Here is a 20592-nt window from a genome sequence, read left to right as displayed (position 1 = left end):
GAGAGGTATATGCAGGCTTAACTCCTCTGTTTTGAAAAAGGTTTGGATCTGATTTAAATCTGTCTTTGCAGAAAGAACTGTGGAAGAATGTGAAATTCAGTGTCTGTCTTGGATTAATCACCTGTAGTCTCAATTTGTGTATTAGGATGTTTTGCAGTACAGGGAGGTAGACTGCCAGTCCAGAGTTGCCTAGAAAAGGATGTGCAAGGTTCTCAAGTTTCTATGAGCCTGTGTTAGGAAAAAATACCTGAAAAGATTGTCCCTTGCTTTCTGGGTAAGTTTAACTTTAAACATCTTGTACAATGCGTGCTATGTAGATGAATAAATTTTGAAAACTGTGTTTATTAGGCACAAACATGTTTTCCTTCAGCAGATGTTCTCATTTCACCACTTTTTTGGTCCCTCCTCCTCCTTACCCAGCCTTTCCCCTGAACAGGCCTGTTTGCTCTGGCCCATGTTCTGGCTTTCATTTATGCACTTCTAATAGCTATCCAAACCAAAGGTATTACTGAAATGCAGGGTCGTGTTCCACAAATTTTTGGTAGGCGTCCCTGTTGACATCTAACTGCCAGAAATAAGCTGCTAATATTTGCAGTGACTCTCCACACAGTAGTTCTGTGTTTCAACCACGGAAATGGATTTTTCTCATTTTGAGCTGTGAAGGTCAAAAACATGCCTTTGCCAAGGCATGCTTGCAGAGTGTTGTGAAAGAGCATCTTCACTTTGTCAGTGCCCTTTCCATGTAGATTTATAGGAGAAAGACTATGCTATGCTATGCTATGCTATGCTATGCTATGCTATGCTATTTTTTCACAGTCTCTGCCCTGTTCATTAACTCCCAGGTCATGGATGTGCTGTGTCCAAAGCTGGAGTGGTTTTGGAATTCAGAATTCGTATAGTTGTGTTGTGTGCTATAATCTGTTTTACCATGTGCAGATGGACACCCATCTGCCTTGCTGACCAAACAGGCTTGTAGCATGCACATCTTTTTTAATATTTTTGAGTTTCATGCAGCTAGATGAATTTCACCCAGCAGCTGAGAGAGTGAGTCCGTGTATGTGATAATCAAGACCTCTTTCCTGACATTCCTACCGCTTGTTGGAATATGAGGAGGATATGTGGAATATGCAGCTCTGTAATATGTTTTTCAGAATCTGAGACAGAAAAGTACAAACTCAAATAGTATTCTTGGTAGCTTTTTCTGAAGCTCTTGTTCCACACAGAAATGTGTGCACAAAGTATGTCTGCTGCGCCAGTGCTGAGTATTTGGGTTCATATGCAGGTTTACATGTGCGTTACTTAGCCAGATTCATTATTCGTCTTTAGCTAATAGTGTTTGTATTTTATTACTATTATTACAATATGAATGTATTTTTACTTAATTTTATTGACAGCAGAGCTCTTTGGCAAATCGTCTTTCTCCTTTACACTTTCAGATGTCAAATACAAAGGATTCTGCCAGCACATTAAGCTAACTGATGTGCAGTGACCGATAAATCCCAACTTTATAATAAGTGTCAAATCGTTCCAACTTTCCTTTGTAGTCACTCCATTAACAGGAATCCCAGTGGATTCCTTTGGTATTCACATGCATATCAGAACTAATTCTGTGGGAATTCCAGGGCAATTCATCATTTATTCTGTGTTCTATGATGCTGAAAAATGGTGCATGCATACATTATAACGCAGAAATTTGGGGACGTACTTGACAGCCAAAAATAGAAATCCGAGGTAACTTCTGGTTTCATTAGACTATTTTATTAAGTTTTAATTTCACATTTAACCCTTTAAAACCAGTGGGTGGGGTTTATCCCTAGCTACTGGACTGTTTTATGGAAAGTTATCAGGCAGTAGTAAAGTCTGAGGAGAAAAATGTTGTGACTTTTTATGAATAAATTGAAGCATTTCAGGCATGGCATTTCTGCTCAATATTTGTGTTGCTTACAAATTTTTTCCACCAGTGAAGATCTGTGGGATTATGTAGCTGGAACATTGCAGTCTTCATGGTAGGGCTTTGGTCAACTATTAAATTTGTAACAAAATGAGAGTTTGTTACAAGGTCCTGGTTTTAAAATTATTACTAACTTAAAGCAGTGAAGAACACATCAGTGACTACTGAATTACAGGTATATCAGTAAGAGTAAATTTAAAAACTATGTCTTATTATAAATAGCATTGGCTTACTATTTTTGGTATCAAATAACTTTAAACTCTTTCCTACATGTAAAACTAAAATAGCAGTCAGGTTTGTTTAGACCCTGTTGTTATCAGTATTGGAATCAAGCCCACAATGAGCAAATGTACAGGCTTAGATTTTTATTTCTATTATCTTAATCCTCCAGGTTTTAGCTTGCATATGAAAGCAAGGAAGTGTTAGAACACTTGAATAGGCAGAGTGATAGGACAAGGGGTAAGGGGCACATTCTAGTAGGAGTACACAGGAAGAGAAAACTTCTTTCCTTTGAGGGTGTTGGAGCACTGAAACAGGTTGCCCAGGGAGGCTGTGGAGTCTCCTTCACTGGAGACTTCAAAAACTCGCCAGGACAAGTTCCTGTGCAACCTGATCTAGGTGAACCTGCTCTGACAGGGGAGTTGGCCTAGAGCTTCCTGGGAGGTCCTACAGTTCCGTGAAAAGGAACTTAGGAAAATTAACTCTTATTCTTTATGCATCAGAGTGAAACATTTTAAAATACTATGAATTACGAATGCTTTTTTGGTTCTATTTTATTAGTAATGCTAAGGATTTTTAAAAAGCATTTTGGACAATTCCTTTGGCTGTCTTTGTGAGGAAATGAATGACTTCTCACGCTGGAGCTTTGTCAGTTGATGATACTGAAAGTAGGTCTTCTCAGCCATTATCAGTGCAGTAGAAAAATGAAGCATGTTCTCTTGTTTGTTTTGTTTAGTTTTGTTTAATTTTGCCATATTTTTAGTCATACTAGAAGAATGAAGGAGAGGTATTGAGATAACCATGTGCAGGGATAAAATTTGATAAATCAGATACACAATCCTTTGTTAAGTTATGACAGTTCATAGAATCATAGAATCCTTACATGTGACATGAGTGGATGCTGCAAGGTGTAAAATACTTGCTGTCTTTGGCTGGAGTTCATTTGTCTATCTCTATTAATTTTGACAAAAGCAATGCATTCTGGATATCCACATTCATAAACTCATGAAAGAAGCTCTTTGCCACAGAGACAAATGATTCAGTCAGCGTTTCTCACTACAACTTCCTGGCAAGCTGAGATGTAAATGCAAATGTTTGTATTTTTGTTCTCATGTATCAAAGCTAGAGACTTCAAACCCCAAAGATGTCTGCATCTAGTTAAGAGGTTGCATGCTGCTTTTGGTATGGCAGCCTAGCAAAAGTGTGTGGCAGACTTGCAATGACTGTCTTTCACTTATCAGTTCTCCTCTCTTAAGAAGTTGTGGGGTTTTTCTGTTCCTTCATCTTCTTTTTTTTTTTTTAGATTTTAGGCTTGCTTTCACACAGGACTAGTCTTCCTGGGGAAAGCTGGCATGAGCTGTATTTGGAGCACAGACCCTAACATAAGTCCCAAGCACCGACAGAAATCCCTTCACTCAGTCAGTCAGGCTGATGCCTGCAGCTCAACTTTTCTGGACTGTGTGGCAGTGGTGGACCTTGGTCACTTCTGAATAGGTCTTTCGTTGCAGTCATGAAGTCACTAACGGAGGGGCTACCCACATTCTTTGGGCATTAGTTGGGGTACTGTAACCAAGCTAATTTTTCTCTAGGGAGAGATAACAGGCCTTCAGCCTTGTAGAGACCATGGTTTTAAAAAGTGAAGTGCATGACAGCATAAGTGGGGAAAAAAAAAAAAAAGGAGCACTTGTTCAGCTTTGTCTGATCCATTGCACAACACCATTGCTATCCTGCAAGTGATTTGCGACCATGAACCTGCGGAGACACGGGAACATGTGCAAAGGAGCAATGGAGCATGCTGCTATCATCACCTCAACTCCAGTCAGCTCTCAGCTAAGCTGGAGTTTATGTGATATGTTTGGATTTGGAGTGTATCACTCAGTTGCAGAGTCATGACTTTACTGTCACAAGTTAACCTATTTCCAAGCAGTTTTATTATATGGAATTTGATGGTTTCCAAAATTGAGGAAGGAGATGGACTGATAAGCAAATAGGCAGATTTCATATTGTTCTGTTAATAGTTTCCTGCCTTACCCTTCTATCATTACTGTTTGTAGCTCCCATACTTTGAAGTGGCAAAGCTTATCAAGGAATAAACAAGCTGTGGCTGGGGAAGATACTCCAAAGTGGAATTTTTGGTAACCCTTAGAGGAATGTTTGTTATGATGGAGTGTTTGGGATTCAGGTGTCATCTCTTTGGAAGTCATACAGATTTTCTTATTGCCTACAGCAGTGAGTAAATGAGGTTTATGTTTTGGAGCTGCTTTTCCTGTTTGGTGTTCACTTTTGTCCCCAGTGCTGCAGCACCAGTTGCCTTTACGGAGCGTGCAGCTTACTATGTGCATGGGCTTGGCCAGAGGGCCCTCAGCTACTGGAAGCATCCCATTCGACAGGCAGCTGTGTGGAGCTTGTGGCACAGGCAGGGCATCACAGTTTCTTCTCCAGCTTGCTGGGAAGCAATGGATGGTGAGGAGGTTACTGAAGGAAGTCGTATGCTGGCTGACCACTGAACAGGTAGCACTGCTACTGCGGTAGAAAGGGAAGGTAGCACCGTCACTCTCTCAAAGGTGTTAAGGTGTTGTTTTGTCCTCATAGACTGGCTTAGTGGTGTGGAAAGTTGTTTGTCTGAAGCTCTGGAAAGACTGAAGTTCTCAGAAATGTGTTTGCATTAAAGAAACCTTATCTTCTGATGTTTGAAACATCACCTGTATGAGACCTTTGGCAGGCTGAGAAAGAGGAAATACAGTAAAAAATACATAGGTATGTATAGAGGAGGGTGTGTGTCTAGATAGATACTTAGTGTAGTTATTTTACTTCTCCTGCTCCACAAAGTGATGTGCAAGTTGTTTCCCACCTGTAGTGTGCACAATAGTTTTAAGACACTGCAAGCTGTTCTGAATTTTGGGGAAGTTGAGCTGTACAAAATTTCCTATTGCACATGTGGAACTGCACTTCAAAAAATAAGAGAGTGTGTTTCACATACTCTTAAGGTTTACTAGACTTACACTTTGATTTAAAATTATTTTTTCCCAGTTCTCTGGACTTCATATTTCATTAGAGCAGGTCTGCCTCCAGTATAGCCAAGGACCCTGAGAGCAGGATCACATGCTTGTTTCTAAATGGCAACGGCTTCAGTAAGGTCTGGTTTCTAATTAAAAGATTTCCTCCTAGCTCTCATGCTAAAACTCTATATTGCAACTTATGTTACATTATGCTAACTTATGTTAACATAATTATTTTAAATGAGTTCTTGGTTGCTTAGATTCTTCCTAATATTCAAGACATAATTTTCTATTTGTATGCATTGCATCTATGTGCAGCAAGCAAGAATGAACTAACACAAGCAGTGTATACTTTTTTTTTCACTCAGAATATGTGCAAGGTGTAGATTGTTACCTTTTAAAGAATGTATGCAATAACATAATGTGCTCTTCCATAGATTAGACAAATACAGAAATAACAATACTCCATCCAGTCTTTTGGACTTATTTTAAGTGCATGCATTTTGTACCAAAGAATTTGCTAATTCATCTTGCCCACACCCTTGCCTGGCCCTCTGTGGCGTAAGGATCTGCAGTTTGGAAGGATTTTTCATGCCAACTGAAAACTAGTCTGGCTTTGTTTCATTTTTTGAAATTTTCAAGTATGAGTTTTGACAATAAATAACAAATGATTACAATTAGATTTGTGGCTGTAACCATTTAGTTAACATGGTGGCAATCCTGCCTAGCAAACTAGACATTTGGGACTGTATAAACCATGTTTTCACCCCCAGTGTATCTTAAAAGGCTAACTAGCAGTGTCTTGGTGGGTGGCATAAATACACCTTTTAAAGTCATTTGGCTGGAATTGTTTGCAGTCTGGTTGATTGTGCACGCAAGAAGCTTAATGTTTTAAGTTGCTGTCAGTCTTTGTCAACGAAGGCAGGGCTACTCGGAAGTAGATAAGGTCAGTGAAACATCTGCAATGACTATTGGATGAATGGGCAGCTGCTTGGGAGAAACAGAAGTAGGTGGAATGGAACTGAGGCAGATAGTGCCTGCAGATATATTGTTCTGCTGCTGTGTGTTGCTGTCCTTGCCTTTTTTCACAGTGTAGAAATTAGCAAGGTCCTGTTTTGGAAGAGCTACTGTGGTACTGCAATTCTCAACTGTCCTTATGTGATAGCATGCTTGGGGCTAGGGACTGAGAGGATGACCCAAGAGCTGTGTATTGGGTATGCTGCAGGGAATGGGGGCCTCCTTCAAGAGCTGTGGTGTTACCTTTGAATTAGAATTTTTAAATTTATTAACTTTTAAATTTTTTTTTCCTTTTTCTCTTTGTTTCTGCCATAGGATGGGTCACTGGGAAATATTGATGACCTGGCACAGCAGTATGCAGACTACTATAACACCTGCTTCACAGATGTGTGTGAGAGGATGGAAGAGCTGCGCAAACGAAGGGTGTCTCAAGACCTTGATATGGTACGTAGAGAAGTTATGACACTTAAAAACTGATAGCCCTTTGTGCTCCAGATAAAGGATCAGTATTCAGCTTGAAGAGTTCTACCAAGCAAAATAAGTATTTGTGATTCTGTTCATAAACACAGCCATTTCAGCCAACTCAAAACAAAACACTTTGTAATTATCAGGATTAGGTTTTTTTTTCTAAGTGTTATGATTCATTAAACCTTGATGTCCATGTGTCTTAGCTCTTCTTTAGAGTTCTCTTGGCTTGCACACATTTGCTTGCAAAACTAAACTCTTGGAGGCAAGATAGTGTCTGGTGAAAGCATCGCTTCCTTGCTCTAAGATGTTCCCAGCATGAGCACAGTGAAACTATGTGATTTTTTCAGTAGCACTGTACAAACTGTTAGAGGTGCAAATACTGCTTTCAGGCTCCCAAATGTAAGCAATCTTCAATTTTTTGAGCCCTTTTGCATTGTTATTCATTACAGAAGCTGGGCTATATTGAGTCACTGAGCCCATAAGGCTGGAAGGGACCTCTCAGGAGTTCTCTGATCTAGCTTTTGTCTCAAAACAATATGAACACTGAATTCAAACCAGGTTGCTCAGGGCTTTGTCTGAATGGGTTTGAAGACCTCCAAGGACAGAGGCTTTGCAGCCTTTCTGAGCAACTTGTCATACTGCTTTACTGTCTTCATAACAAGCTTTTTTTCCCTTTTTCTTCTGTGAGGTACCCCAATAGCAATCTACACCTTATGCCTTTTATTCTCATTCCATGCACCAGTGTGAAGAAGCAGGCTCTATCTTTTTGATAACTTCCCAATAGGTACCAGCAGGCTATTAGTAAGTCTCCTTGAAGCTGTCTTTTCTCCATGATGAATCTCCCATCTCTTCTTGCAGGGCAAGAGCTCAAGTTCTCGAGCTGCCCTGCTGGCCCTCCCCCAGACCTATTCAAGTTTATCAATGCCTGCCTAGCATGCAGGACTGCAGGGCCAGAGGTGGTGGTCCAAGAAGGGCCTGAGAGGTGCCAGGGAAAGTGGAAAAATAATTTCCCTCAGTCTCCTGGTTACATGGCTGTTGACATGGTGTGGGATGCAGCTGGCTGTTGCTGCTGCCCAGGCATGCTGTTGGCTCATGATAACCCTGCTGTTCCCTAGGCCTGTTTGGCAGAACAGACTGGTCCAGACAATCAGCCTCCAGCCTGTGGTGGTGCATGGGCTTGCTGCTGCTCAAGGGCAGGACTTGCAGTGGTCCAAGTTGAATTTCATAGAGTTCCTGTCAGGCCACTCTGAATGGCAGCCTTGCCCACAAATGCATTGACTGTTGATGATGGTTATCTTCTTGTGTATCTAACAAGATAGGCCCCTGCACTACTCTGCTTGTAACTGGCCTCCAACTATGGTACGTTAAACACTACTCTTAGAATCCAATTAGCTGCTTATTCAGTTGCATAGACTCCCTGGGGAATCCCACTTTAGCCAAAATTAATCTACATGCAGGTGATTTCCATGCCTCATTTTTGTTAGGTTTAAGAAGGAACCTCCAAAGAGGTCTGTCACACAAATATAACGCGTTTTTATTTTTTGGACAACTTCTTTACTCTCCTGTAAAATTAATGTTTGCCACTGCTTAGGGTATGTCTTACAGATTTCTGTGCCTTTTTTCATTGTCAACTTCTTGGTTAGTTTTCAAACCACTTCATAATGAACATATGTGATAGGGGAAAAAAGGCTTTTAGGTCTGCTCTGTTAGGTCTTAAGTAGTAAGCTTGTGCTTCTCAAAAGTATCGTGTGTTTTTACATGCAGACTTAGAGATACCTCCTTCAGATCTTCTCTCACAGAAAACAGGCCACTGAAGGAATTAGTTTTTTGTCACTTATGGTTTTGCTATGTTGGTAACTACTGTATAATGCATATGGAAACACGTAACTGAGGTACGATTAGTACTTCTGCTGGGGCACAGTGCTGTGGCAGAGCCAGTGTGGGGTCTGATTGTAGTTCTGCAGTTCCTCTTCAAGATAAATCCTTTAAGTCAAATTTGGGACCTGAAGTTGTGCAGTTGTGTCTTCTACCTTTGCTTCTTTAGATCCTAGCACTGAGTAGCAGCAGGGAGTGGTTTATGTCCTTTCACTAGCATCTGTACCTGATGATTTAAGACTACTTTCAGTTTCAGATTTCCAATTTAGCAAGTGAGAGGCTTCCAGAGCTTGTATGGACTATGAACTTCAGTTACACAATGAACACCTGCAGGATCAAATCAGAGAGAGTCATCTTCTCTGCTCTCTGACATTTGCTAGTTCCTTCTTTATTATTAAATGAAAAAAAAAATCACATGTATTTTGCAGATCTGTTGCCACCCAGAAGTTCCAAATGTTAGACGAAAGGTTATTGCAGGAAATCCCTTTGTAGGCAAACCCTTGAGGCTTCTGTGCAAAGAAGTTCATGGCACAGAATCCTGGTTATGTGAAAACCCCCACTCTGTGTGCCTAGCACTCTTGGTAGCTGTTGGCAGGAAGGAAACCTCCTTTCCTGGTGCTTTTGGAAGGCAACTTCTGTGCTGGGTAATGAAATGCACCTTATGGCGGGAGAGGACTCCCTTCCATTTAGACAGATGGGCCTAATTTGGCTCCCTTTGCTTCAGAAGCTGCAGAAGCCAGGCTGGGGAAAGCCATGTGAGCTGAATTAACTAACATCAAAGGTGCAGAACTTCGTGCTGGTTTAGATAGATGTGAGCTAACCCAAGACAGATCAGTAAGTGATGCACTTAGCTCATCTTGCTCAAGGGAAGTTGTAGTCTGGAAAAGTGGCTGTGTGAAAAGACATCCTGGAGATTCTTCTTCAGTGGCTCTCATATTCAGTTTGCTCACTATAGCAGTCCAGTCGTGACTTTTGAACTCAGGAGAGAAGATATTCCTATTGAAACTAAATTAATGCTTACTTTTTGCTGTGTCTATCACCATTATAACACAGTTTCTGTACACCAGATAGCCATTCTGTTGGTAACGTATGAGACCATAGATATTGGCTCACTTACAACAGCATCCCAACAGTGCTGACTGCAGCTGAAACTTGCTTTCATTAGGCTTGACATGGTTACACAGGGAGCAGGAAATAGCCATGTTAACTAGAGTGCATTTTCAGTGTGATAGAGTAGTATGCCTGTTTTATAATCTGCTGTAGGAAAAGGAGTTGGTGTAAACAGCACAGCTGCCAAAGTTGTTACAAAATACTAGTATGAAAGACAGAACAGAAGAATGTGTGTTGTGATATTTTTCCTCTTTACAGCAGCAGAGTTTTTGGATTAGTGAGTGGGTTGTCATGTTGGGGAAAACGCCAGATTCAAAGCATGTCCCAGGTGTTCTATGGTAGCAAAATAGATGGATCAGATAGCAAATGTGTGCAGCCCCAAAATTATCATGCAGTGTTATTACTGGGCTCTTAGCCTACCCTGGCTTTGTTCTCCTATACCTTGTTCTTCTAGCAGGGATGAGGAAGGATTTTGCTGTCTATGTACCCTCTCTTCCCATCAGTGGTATTGTGCCAGAGCTGGAGGTGAGCAGTACTTCTGTTCTCTTCCCTGTTCCCAGCCCTCCCCCCACCTTCCCCTCCCACCTGCTCTGCTTCCAGTGACCTTCTTCCTCTTTTTAGCAAAGTGCTACAACAGAGCAGAGCTGATATGCATGTAGTGCTAGTACAAGTATCTAGGGTTTTGCTGAAGTGTTAAAGTTACTGAATCATGTGAAGGGTGTACCATATGGTAAACCCAATTTCTGCACAGAGATTTGGTAAAAATGTGGAGTAAGGGGACAAAGAGGAGAAACTGTTAACAGCTCTCTCAAAACTGCAGATCCCATGTGCAAAACAATTCATAAAGCAAAAATATGGGGATACATTTTTAGATTTTTATAATCGTGAAAGATCAGGTAATCAGCAGCTGCAATACAGATGGGAGACTGCAGCTTGATTTTTTGAATGGCAGTTCTGGTGCCTTCCTCCGAAATGCAGTAGGAGTGATAAATAATCTGTAGCAGAAACTCAAAAGGCCATAGTTGGGTTTGGAGCTGCTTTTACTGAATGCTCTGAACAAAGGCAAAGAGTAGGTCACCCCAGGGGTTGAAGCATCCTCTAAAAGTTGTACAGAGAGGCTGTGAGGAGGAGCAGTGTAAGAACAAAGAAGCGCCTGAGCTGACAGAGCTTTGCCAAGGAACATGTACTTGGCGCCGTCTCACCCAGATTGCCCTTTGTAGTGTGTCCACTGAAATGACAGAAATATGAACTGGTCATTGCTGTTTCTGTACAGTCTGAAATCATTTTAAGCTGTTTGGGAGTGAGTGTTGATATCTTGATCATATATTGTACTTTCTAATCAGCTTTACAACCTTTCCTATTGGATTATGGCCATTTCAGTCCAGATATCCTGCTCTGGAGTTTAATTTTTAAAAATCACTTGGTAAAATTGTTTGAGAGAGCAGCAGATCTTGTAACAAAACAGTAGCTGCAGATGGAGCTGACCACAGAGTGGTTTTTTCCAAATGGTAATGCTGTCAAGGATTGTTAGTTGTGCCTAATAATGATAACTGCTTTTTGCATTTGGAATTTTGCCTCTGTTTTTGTAATGGAGAATGTGCTTGGGTTTGGACATTAATGTTTGTGAACAGCATGAGAGTTGCCCACATTTCCCAGCATTTGGCCTATTCCTGTGAACCATGTGGTTTTTTGGCTGAGGAAGAACTGCAGTTGCAGTAGATAGAGTGAATTTTCAGACCATAATGGATGTATCTTTGGTGCTATTGGGCCAGAAATCTGCTAAAATGCAGTTTTGGCCAGAAAAGTAACTCTGAGGATGGTGCCTTGTTACTGCTCATATCTGCTTCCTTTGTGTCTTTGGGATCATATCTGCCTGGCTCACTTACAAAACCAGGTTTGCTTTGCCTGTCAGCTGGGCATGATATCATTGATAGAGCTGTGAAAGAGCAAACTGCATTCTGTTGTCTCATCCATCACTGCCAGCAGCCAGCTAACTGCTGCTGCCTAAGGTCTGTGTTGTAGCTGATGATCTTGAAGTCAAAGAACAGCTTGAGGTTTTCTAATGGACTCTGACAGCTATGGTTGTGGCACTGAGAAGTTACATTAATCTTTTGACTTGCAAATTGCATACGTTTTAAAATTAAGTATATGAAGTATACCCCCACCCTCTTCCTCCCCTTTTTTTCCCCTCCCCACCCCCATTTTTTTCCTCACCCCCCCACATCCATTTAATTAATTTTTATGTGTAAAAGGGGAAGTGTTGAGAATCTCCCTATGTACACATAGTGGGCAGAGTGCACGTTTTTGACAAACTGACTTGCCTGGTCCCATGGGTTTTTTACGGTACCTGCACACGTACACATGCAAAGTCAGAAAACAGAAGTCAGCGTAAAACCAACACAATTTTCTTGCCCTGCTGGCCAACATGTGTATAGTCCTCCTAAGTCTGTTTAGCATGGTTTTGAAAGATGCTTAGCAACTAGTTGTTTAATTGCAGTCATCACATATAAAAGGTATTTGTCCAGCAAGGCAGAGTGAAGGGAAAGTAGCATAAGTAGAGTAATTAGTGATTTGAGTGATAGAGTAATTTGGCTGTAACCTTTCCAAAGGTGTCTTTGGCTGATACATTACTGCTGATTGGTAATATCCTAAGACTGCTTGAGAAACAAGCCAACTTTCACTGGAGGAGACTAAAATACCCAGAACTGTTGTAGTCAGTGATTGATGTTTTTAAGAAATCTCTGCAGGAGTCAGCCACCGAAGCTGGAGTTAAGATGCTAAACATCTTTTTGGAATCAGCCTGTGCCTGCTGTCTAAGCTGGCTCTAGTCATGTCTGCTGTTCTTTGCATCTTATGTACATTAAATTGTAACATAGGCTTCTCTGACACAAAATTATCAGCTCTGCTGCTCTGCTTTGCAAATGAAATACTGCCTGCTTTTACCTTTGTCCTGAGAGGACACCTCTGTGTCTTGCTGGAAAGGATCCCACTGTTTTGTTTTGTCTTGCTAGCTGCAAGAGGCCCTCCAAAGTAAAAACAGCATCTGAGTTGGATTAAAAGGTATCTACGGCACCAAAAAAACCCCAAACTTGAGAATACACAGATAAGCCTTTCAAATATTGGAGACTTTCCAGACTTTATCAGGCAAACACACAAAAGAAAAAGCAACAGCAAAAGACAAGGACTTTCAAGCATTTAGTTTTTTTTTTTCTTCTCTTTAGCCTGTAATAGGGAATTTTGCCTGAATGAGATGGATAAAGTAGATTTACATGGAAAATATACAATAGAGTATGTGTGCAGTCTTGGTCTCTCAACTTCTTAGGTTTTATCTTTCTAAGTTAAATTCATAGTAAGGTTTTTATCATTAATTGAGCTTTTCAAAGCCACACACAATGGAAATTCTGGAACAGATGGGCTATTTCTAGTGTCTCATGTATCACACACCAAGATAGCAAAGGCATTTAAATACAGAGCTAGCATTAAGCATGAAAATAAAGCAAGGCTTGTTCTGTACACAGCAAAGTGAATGCTATTCTTAAATGGTTGTTAGTCCACTTAGGACCAGCAGACTAAGTAAAAATCTCTCAACTTGCTGTAAGTTAATGATCTCCAGCAGTCTTACTGCTGGTTTTGTTGGAAGGCCATTTATGAATAATCCCTTAAGCAAAATGTCTATTTATAGGCAGAGTTTATAAGCTGGAGACTCAGCAGACTGCCCAGCTCTATTGGTTTGGATGACCTTGTCTTCCTTTCATACTTTTTAAAGGTCTTTGCTTTTTTGGAGCAGGATCTTCAATTTAGCACTTCTGATTTTCTGAAAATGTACTTTTGGCAATATCTGAGTTATGGGATATTTTGAAAATGTAAATATTCTTTTAGCATCATCTGTAGTGATTTTTGTGTTCCTTTGCATTCAGCAGGACTTTTACTTTGAACCTGAGATCAGTTGAATATTCTTACTATGCTGTTCTTTTATCCTAGAAGCAGTGCATATCTGCTTTAACTGACAGACTAGATTTGTATTAACTCTGTGATTCAATCTCATCAGAGCCGGAGGACTTTGGGTGAGGGGGGAATTGGTTAACTAACTTCAGCTCTCTTTGTGTATTTTTTTCCTCCTTTCCTCCCTCTGAGTTTAAAAATGACAGCAAAAATGGAAACTTAGGGTGTCATGCTATCTTCACCATTAGGCAAATTTCATTGCAAATAACAATTGTTAAAAAAAAGAAAGCAAATTGAATTGTCTTTATAAAAGGTGCATCTCTGAGAGAAGAATAAAACCAAACCAAACAACACACAAAAAAAACCCAAGTCAAAACAAACCAACCAAAAAAACCCCACCACCACCCCCCACCCCCCCCCCAACAATCCAGAAAACAAACAAACCAACAAACCAAACCCCAACCAAATAACAACAAAACCAGAAAACAAAAAACCCTCAGGTGAAGTCAACCAAACTTGGTACTGGACTCTTGCTGTGGCATGCAGCCCAGCTTTCCATTTGCATATGACTAGAATTCCAAAATTAGCTGCTGTGTGGCATTACTTTGGGAAGGATAGCAATGTGTATTGGCTGGGTCAGAAGAGTGTCAGACTTCTGTGATGTAGTAGCAGCTAAACCAACAGTAGAATTAACCTAGAAGGTATAATATCACAGTATCACCAAGGTTGGAAGAGACCTCAAAGATCATCAAGTCCAACCTGTCACCATAGACCTCATGACTAGACCATGGCACCCAGTGTCTCATCCAGTCTTGTGTTTGGATTATTCCTCTTTGTCCTTCCATAGCTTCAGCTTGCCTCCTCATGGAGCCTCTATGTACTCTTCTTTCTCTCTGCTAATTACAGCTTTCCAATCCACCAATCTGTACTGAAAGCAGGTGACAGCAGCTTCAGGTGTCAACTAATTGTTAACTTGCTAGCTTGCTCTTTTAAGTCCTTGGGTAGGGTAACAACACAATGGGTCCTCAAGGAATAGTAAAGATATTGCTCAAGATAGAAGTTGTGGAATTAGTGAGGTATTAAAAAAAATGCACTTGTGAGAACAGTAACAGCCTTGCAGGTCATCAGGGAAAACAAACAGGTCTTAACCAAGAATAAATGAGGAACATGTTGTGATGAGAATGAGAAACACATCATGAGTATTTGCACATCTGGATGTGCTTTGGAATGTGTTTCTCCATAGCAGAAGGATGTTCCTCCAGCAAAGATGCTCAGAGGAAGACAGGCCTCCATCTGTGAATTCAAAGCAGTTGGTTTCTTTTTTTCTTTTCTTTTTTTTTTTTTTTTTTTTTTTTGTCCCTCTGTTTGTTTGTTTTAGTTTTTGCCAGCCTGGCCCTGTTCTTCATGGTGTAGGTTTTGATGCTGCACAGCTACTCTCCTTTGATCTTAGTGTTGTGTAGGTTTCCTGTTTCAGCAGTGTAGCCTGAAGCATACGAAGAAATGCTCTGTTTCAAACAAGGTAGTCTATGAATTTTGTGTTTGAAGGGGAACTTGGGCACTTTGAAAAGATGTTATTTGTTTGCTGATTGCTTAGTCTGTTTCCCCCAAAATAGTGAAAAGGAATGGCTGTCCTCTGGAAAGCCCTCTTCCTGACTCCCACGTGTCATGCATACCTTTTGATTTATATTTCTCGAGTTTCCCCCAACAGTTTAGATTGCAGCTGTATCTTACATAAAGGAACAAAGTAATTTGGCATGACTTACCTCCAGATTTTTCCTGACTCTTAAGTATTTTTTGCCTGTTCAGGCAAATTGAGTTGGGGAAGGCAATAATTCTGTAAAAAACAAAAAAAGATCCTTGTGAAATGAGTGGGTTAATAGTTTGCAAAGGATTTGGTTTGGGTACCTTAAGTGAGAAATGAAATTCTTGTGTTACTGGGAATGATGACCAGAATCAGTCACAAATGAGAAACTAATTATGGAAGAAAGACATTGAATGATTAGCAAAATTTGGAATTCATAATTGCCTGTTGCAATTGAAATTCCTGCTAAGACCAGACCACTGTTAAAATTGTTTGGTTTAGGCTCAAAATGAAAACCATGGCTGTATGGTTGTGTACCCAAGCTCTTTTAAGGGTGAACAGACATAATGAAAATGATGTCTGCAGGAGTAATGTCATGTCAGTGGATATAGGTGTGGAAAAACAGACAAGCTTTTCATTGTATAAGGCTTGATTCACAAGCCATCCAGACAGCTAGCAAAATAAAAATCAGAATTTGGAAGATTCTGTTAAGACAAACTAATGAGTATAAATTAAACAGCACTTGAAAAAAGTCCATCTCCTCTTCACCTCCAAGGGGGGTTTCAGGTTTCAGTCTGCTTCCCCAGACCCACTGAGGTTTCTCCTTGTTCTGATATCCCAGCCAAGGTTAAGCCATAGTTCAAGTCTGTTTTGACAGAAGAGAGCTTTTAAAGTTTTGCAACATGTGGGAAGTGCTGAAAGTCATGCAAATGAGAAGGAGAAAGTCAATCATCAGAGTAGCTTTATTATGTTCATGTGGTTATCTGTGGGAAGCTACATAATTGGAGCCTTCAGTTGCTACTCTACACAGAGGCTCACAAAAATGTTTTATTTCTTCTTCGTGTATCACTTTCCACCCTTGGAAACCTTTGAAAACATTAATTAGTATTTGTTGCATCCTTTGAGGTTGGTAATTTTAGTCCTGTTAGGCCTCACCTTCCTGAGGTTCAGCTGTTGGTGAAGATTTGCCTATGTCATTCCTTAATTCCCCGTCTGTAGCTATTTTACAACAGAGTAGCATGGAATTTATAGTACATTCAGGACAACTAGTGACAGACTGGCATTAGTCTGGATGTATCCCAGTGTAGCTGTAAACAAATACTTACCATAAAATTTAATTAAGCAGTGCATGAGCAGCAAGTCACAGACAGTCTAGGTGACCTGCGACTCAAGCCGAAAGTCCAGTCCATTAGACTATGCTTTGAAAAAATATAAGTCAGATATATCTTAAAATGGTCCCCAGAGTGTTACACTGTTCCTGATCTAGTGACTTTCACAGAAGAGTCCTATCTTCCCGTGGAGGTCTACTGAAGAGTCTAGTTTTACTGATGCCCTGGCTTTACTGGCCCACTGCCAGTCATTTCTTCTTCCTCCCATCCTGCCTCCACTTTAAATGCTGTATGAAGTATAGCAGGGATAACGTAAATATAGAAGTGAGGCAAAGAGATGTGTTATTTCACTGTGGAGCGGTCTCCCGTTTCTTCAGCCATGTACTGATGTCCCTGGAATGATGTCACTTGGTGATGGATTTAAAAAATAAATAAATAAAAGCTATTTCATTAAGCCCCAAACTAAATATTCTATTTTGAACGCCTGTGGTAAACCATGAGGGGTAAAGTATGCAAAGTAGAAGGGGAGATGGTGGTTTGATTCAGTGGTGTGGTTTTCTAAACCAATGTTTAGCGTTCTCCTGTGCCTGAGGAAACTTGAACTTTTATCTCTTATCTTGAAGCAGAATGCTCTGCAAGTTAATATTCTGTAGTCATTTTAACCTTATCTGTTGATCAACCTATTAGCATATATAAACAGTTCCTGCTGTGACAATGGGAATACCAGTATCTCATCTTCCCAGTAAGCATCTTCTCCATGAAGTTAGTGAATCTTTTCTTCTTCTCTTTCAGGTTATATAATTTAAATATTTTAAGGACTATTCATCAGCTTTATTAGGAATGGACTAGGAATATGAATCTCAGCCTAGTGATCTGCTCCTTTCTTACTATTTTGTGTGGTTTTGTTACTTCAGGTTGGAGTGATACTCAAAAAAAAAGAGCCAAGCTGCCAACCTGCTGGCACAATTCTAATTTATCTTTCTGGGTTGCTAAATTTTGACTTCGTAATAGAGAAGAGTTGGCAAATTACCACTCTTGATCTCTTTGTTTATGAGTAGCCTCCCAAGTTAACAGCAACACTAGAATTTAGCTTAAAGCTAGGCTGGATGAGCAGTTGGGGGGACTTTGTAACTTTGTTTTTCCTCCTGTGAACTGAATTATGTTTAGGCTTAGTAGCTAGATTTTGGTGTGGCTTTTGAATTGGAGGCGGTACCTGTAAACTAACACCTTTGCTCCTGAAATATACAAATGGCTTGGATCAGTCACCTAATTTGCAAACAAATGTTAAAGTTCTTCAGAGTTTCATCAAACAGTGGAAATGGAAAGACGCAATGATTTGGATCAGCTCTTAGTAACATCAGTCTTTGGAAACATGGAAATATGACGTATCACAGAAAGCCTTCCATGACAAGCGGTAGGTAGATGCAGAACATGTTGTTAAAAATGGAAAAAAAAAATTATATACATTCTTCTCAGTGTTTTTCAGTTTGGCTAAGGTAAAGTTATTGCAAAAGATAAGTAGCCATGAAGTTGTTCTACCACATTCTTGATCCAAAGGGATTAAATGAGGTTAGGAAGAGAGAAGAGTTGGATGCGGGCAACTGGATGTGGTTTTTGCAGCTGCCTGCTCAGTTTTTCCTCTCTTAGGTTTTGTTGAGATACTAAGACTTTTCAGGCATAGGAGTTGATGAATACTGAAGACAGGAGCCTCAGCTTTAGGGCAGTGAGGGAAGAATGAGGAATCCAAGCATCTGGAGCATGTGTCACAGAGCTACAACCTCTCACTGTGTTTGTCATGCGGAATAAGAGGAAACAATGGAATTTGGTCATCACTTGCTCACAAGGGTGAGGAGTGAAATGTTAGAAGGTTTAGTGAGTGGGTCACTAGACAACTGAGATGGAGTAAAGAAAAACAGATGATTCACTCTGGGGTATGGGTTTTTGGAAGCGGTTTGGGTTTTTTGCACTCACTTCCCTTTATTGTTGCATTACTATCACCCTTTTTCACCCCCTAGGGGACTGAAGCAGTAATATTTTCTGTATGAGATCACAAGAGTTTGCTAGCACCTGAGGCCTAACAGTTTCCTCCTTAAAAAAAAAATCCCAATTTAATCTTACACATAAGACAGGGCCATTCTGTTTCTTGCTGCTACTAATGCAATTTCCTCTGATTGATTTGTGTTACCTGAGGGACACCTTGAAAGTTATCAGCTGCATTTACTTGCAGGGAGATACAATTTGTCAATGAGTAAAACCTAAAAATTTGAAGTCAATGTTCATGTAATCCCTTTTGTATAAGAACACATATTCTATTGTGGGAGTGCTTTAGGTAGTTTGCTACTGGTAACATAGAAATGCTGACCACGTAGCACATAGAATCTATCATGATTCATACCTCAAATCTGCCCAAAATGGAATGATGCAAGATGAGCACTGTTTTGTCTCACCTTTTTAACTCGGGGGGATTTGGCGCTTTTCATTTAACAACTAACACCAAAGGAGATTTGTAAAGGTAAAAGGGTGTCTTGCAGAAATTGGTCTTTCATCTGTCTGAAAAGTCTAATGAAAATTAAATTGCATTTTCTTGTGAACAAGCGTGACTCATGAGTATTTAATGTAATTTTAATAGCTCTTTTTATTAACTATGGTCTTTGAGAAGATTTTAAGGAACCTGTTGACTGTCTGTGTCTCCAGCTTTGTTGGAGTTTCATATCTATAATAAGGGTGTAAAAAATTCACCTTATATATCATACTGAGAAAATTGACTTTACTTAGCATGAATCATACTGCTTAGCTTAAGAGTAGCTGGCATTGCTGCTCATCTGAGGACTGAATAGTTGAGCAAGGCTTACAGAATCTAGACCTGTTTCTTTACCTGGTTCATTATCTTCAGAACATGCTAAGCCCTTCTAAGTATTTATAAGCCTGCAGTAATGGGTTTCACACACACACAAAATGTTTCTTGAAGCATACGCATGTCAACCTTTGTACCCCTTCTGTTACCAGCAGCTTCAGAGTGACTTGCATGCAGTTCTGTTGAGTGGCAAGATATGTGAAAAATAAATAATGAATGTCATGGACTACTGCCATGTGTTAGGGATTTACACTGTTCTAATGACTTTTATCTTTGGGTTTCAGCATAAGACTTTTATTTCTGCAGCTGTTACAGAGCTGTCAAGTGGCAGATGATGAGTACTAAGACTGGAATTGTCAGTCTCTTTCCCAGAGTGGATATAGAATTGGATTCTTGAGGAAGGTGTGTTGTTGCAGAATTATCTGTCTCTCAATGATAGTTCAGATAGTGCCTCTGTACTGCCTTGTTACAGCAGACACAAAGTTATGAGAGAAGCCTCTCTTGTGACACCATCTTTGTTCTCAAGGTTCTTCTTACTAGTCCTCATCATCTTCCTCTTCCATCCCTTCCCTTAACAGATCATCTTATGCCCTCCTTCCCTCCTCATTTCACTCCAACCATTTTCTAAGCTTCATAACCTTTTCTGTCTTCAGTACTCGGAGGAGAGGTATCCTTGCAGCATCCTTTGTCCATTCATTTTGTCCCACATGCTTAATGTTCTCTTTTATTTGAGTACCTCCTGCACTATAATTTTCTGCCACCCTTCCATATTTCTTATTTTCTCTCATAATTACCTCTGTCCCTCAGTTGGATATTGATACCTCATGGAGAGCAGGAGCTTTGTGAAACCAGCTGTGGTGATTCTGCAGTATAGCAATAGAAAGAAAGTGAAAGATCGAAAGATGGGAAGACTCAAGATTTGAGGATTGTATTTGAAATCTCCCAGTTTTGGCTTAGACATCACTGTAAGCAGTCTGGATCTTAACCACACCAGCTTAAGGTTGCAACACCTGCTCTGGGATAAAGTTGCCTGTTACTGCAAATAGGGGAATGGAAATTCTCTTTGTAGTTGTGTGAAATGTATGAACCAGAAGCGAAGTACAATTACAGCAAGATTTGAATTTTTGTTGTTGTGGTTGAGGATGAGTTACCACATGCATTCTGCTTTTCAGTAGTGTTACACTTTATGGTATTTATCTTGGCTTCATTTTATAATTTTGAGAAAATCACCTGGTGCATCCTGTGCC

The 20592-nt window shown here is 40.2% G+C and overlaps 1 protein-coding gene across 6 annotated transcripts in view; it reads left to right on the top strand.

Annotated features, from left to right (window-relative positions):
• LOC137448087 (SAM and SH3 domain-containing protein 1-like) overlaps positions 1-20592 on the top strand; it is a 603815-nt gene that overhangs the window by 496462 nt on the left and 86761 nt on the right. For all 6 annotated transcript variants that reach the window (XM_068152265.1, XM_068152255.1, XM_068152262.1 and 3 more), the window contains exon 2: positions 6502-6630. In XM_068152265.1, coding sequence (XP_068008366.1) covers positions 6502-6630 — 129 coding nt within the window. The remainder of the gene's footprint in view (positions 1-6501; positions 6631-20592) is intronic.

This window comes from Melanerpes formicivorus, unplaced genomic scaffold (assembly GCF_026170545.1).
Source record: "Melanerpes formicivorus ecotype bairdi unplaced genomic scaffold, bMelFor1.0.p_v2 SCAF_2, whole genome shotgun sequence".
Classification (NCBI taxonomy): Eukaryota; Metazoa; Chordata; class Aves; order Piciformes; family Picidae; genus Melanerpes; species Melanerpes formicivorus.
This window is presented reverse-complemented; position numbering and strand designations above follow the sequence as displayed.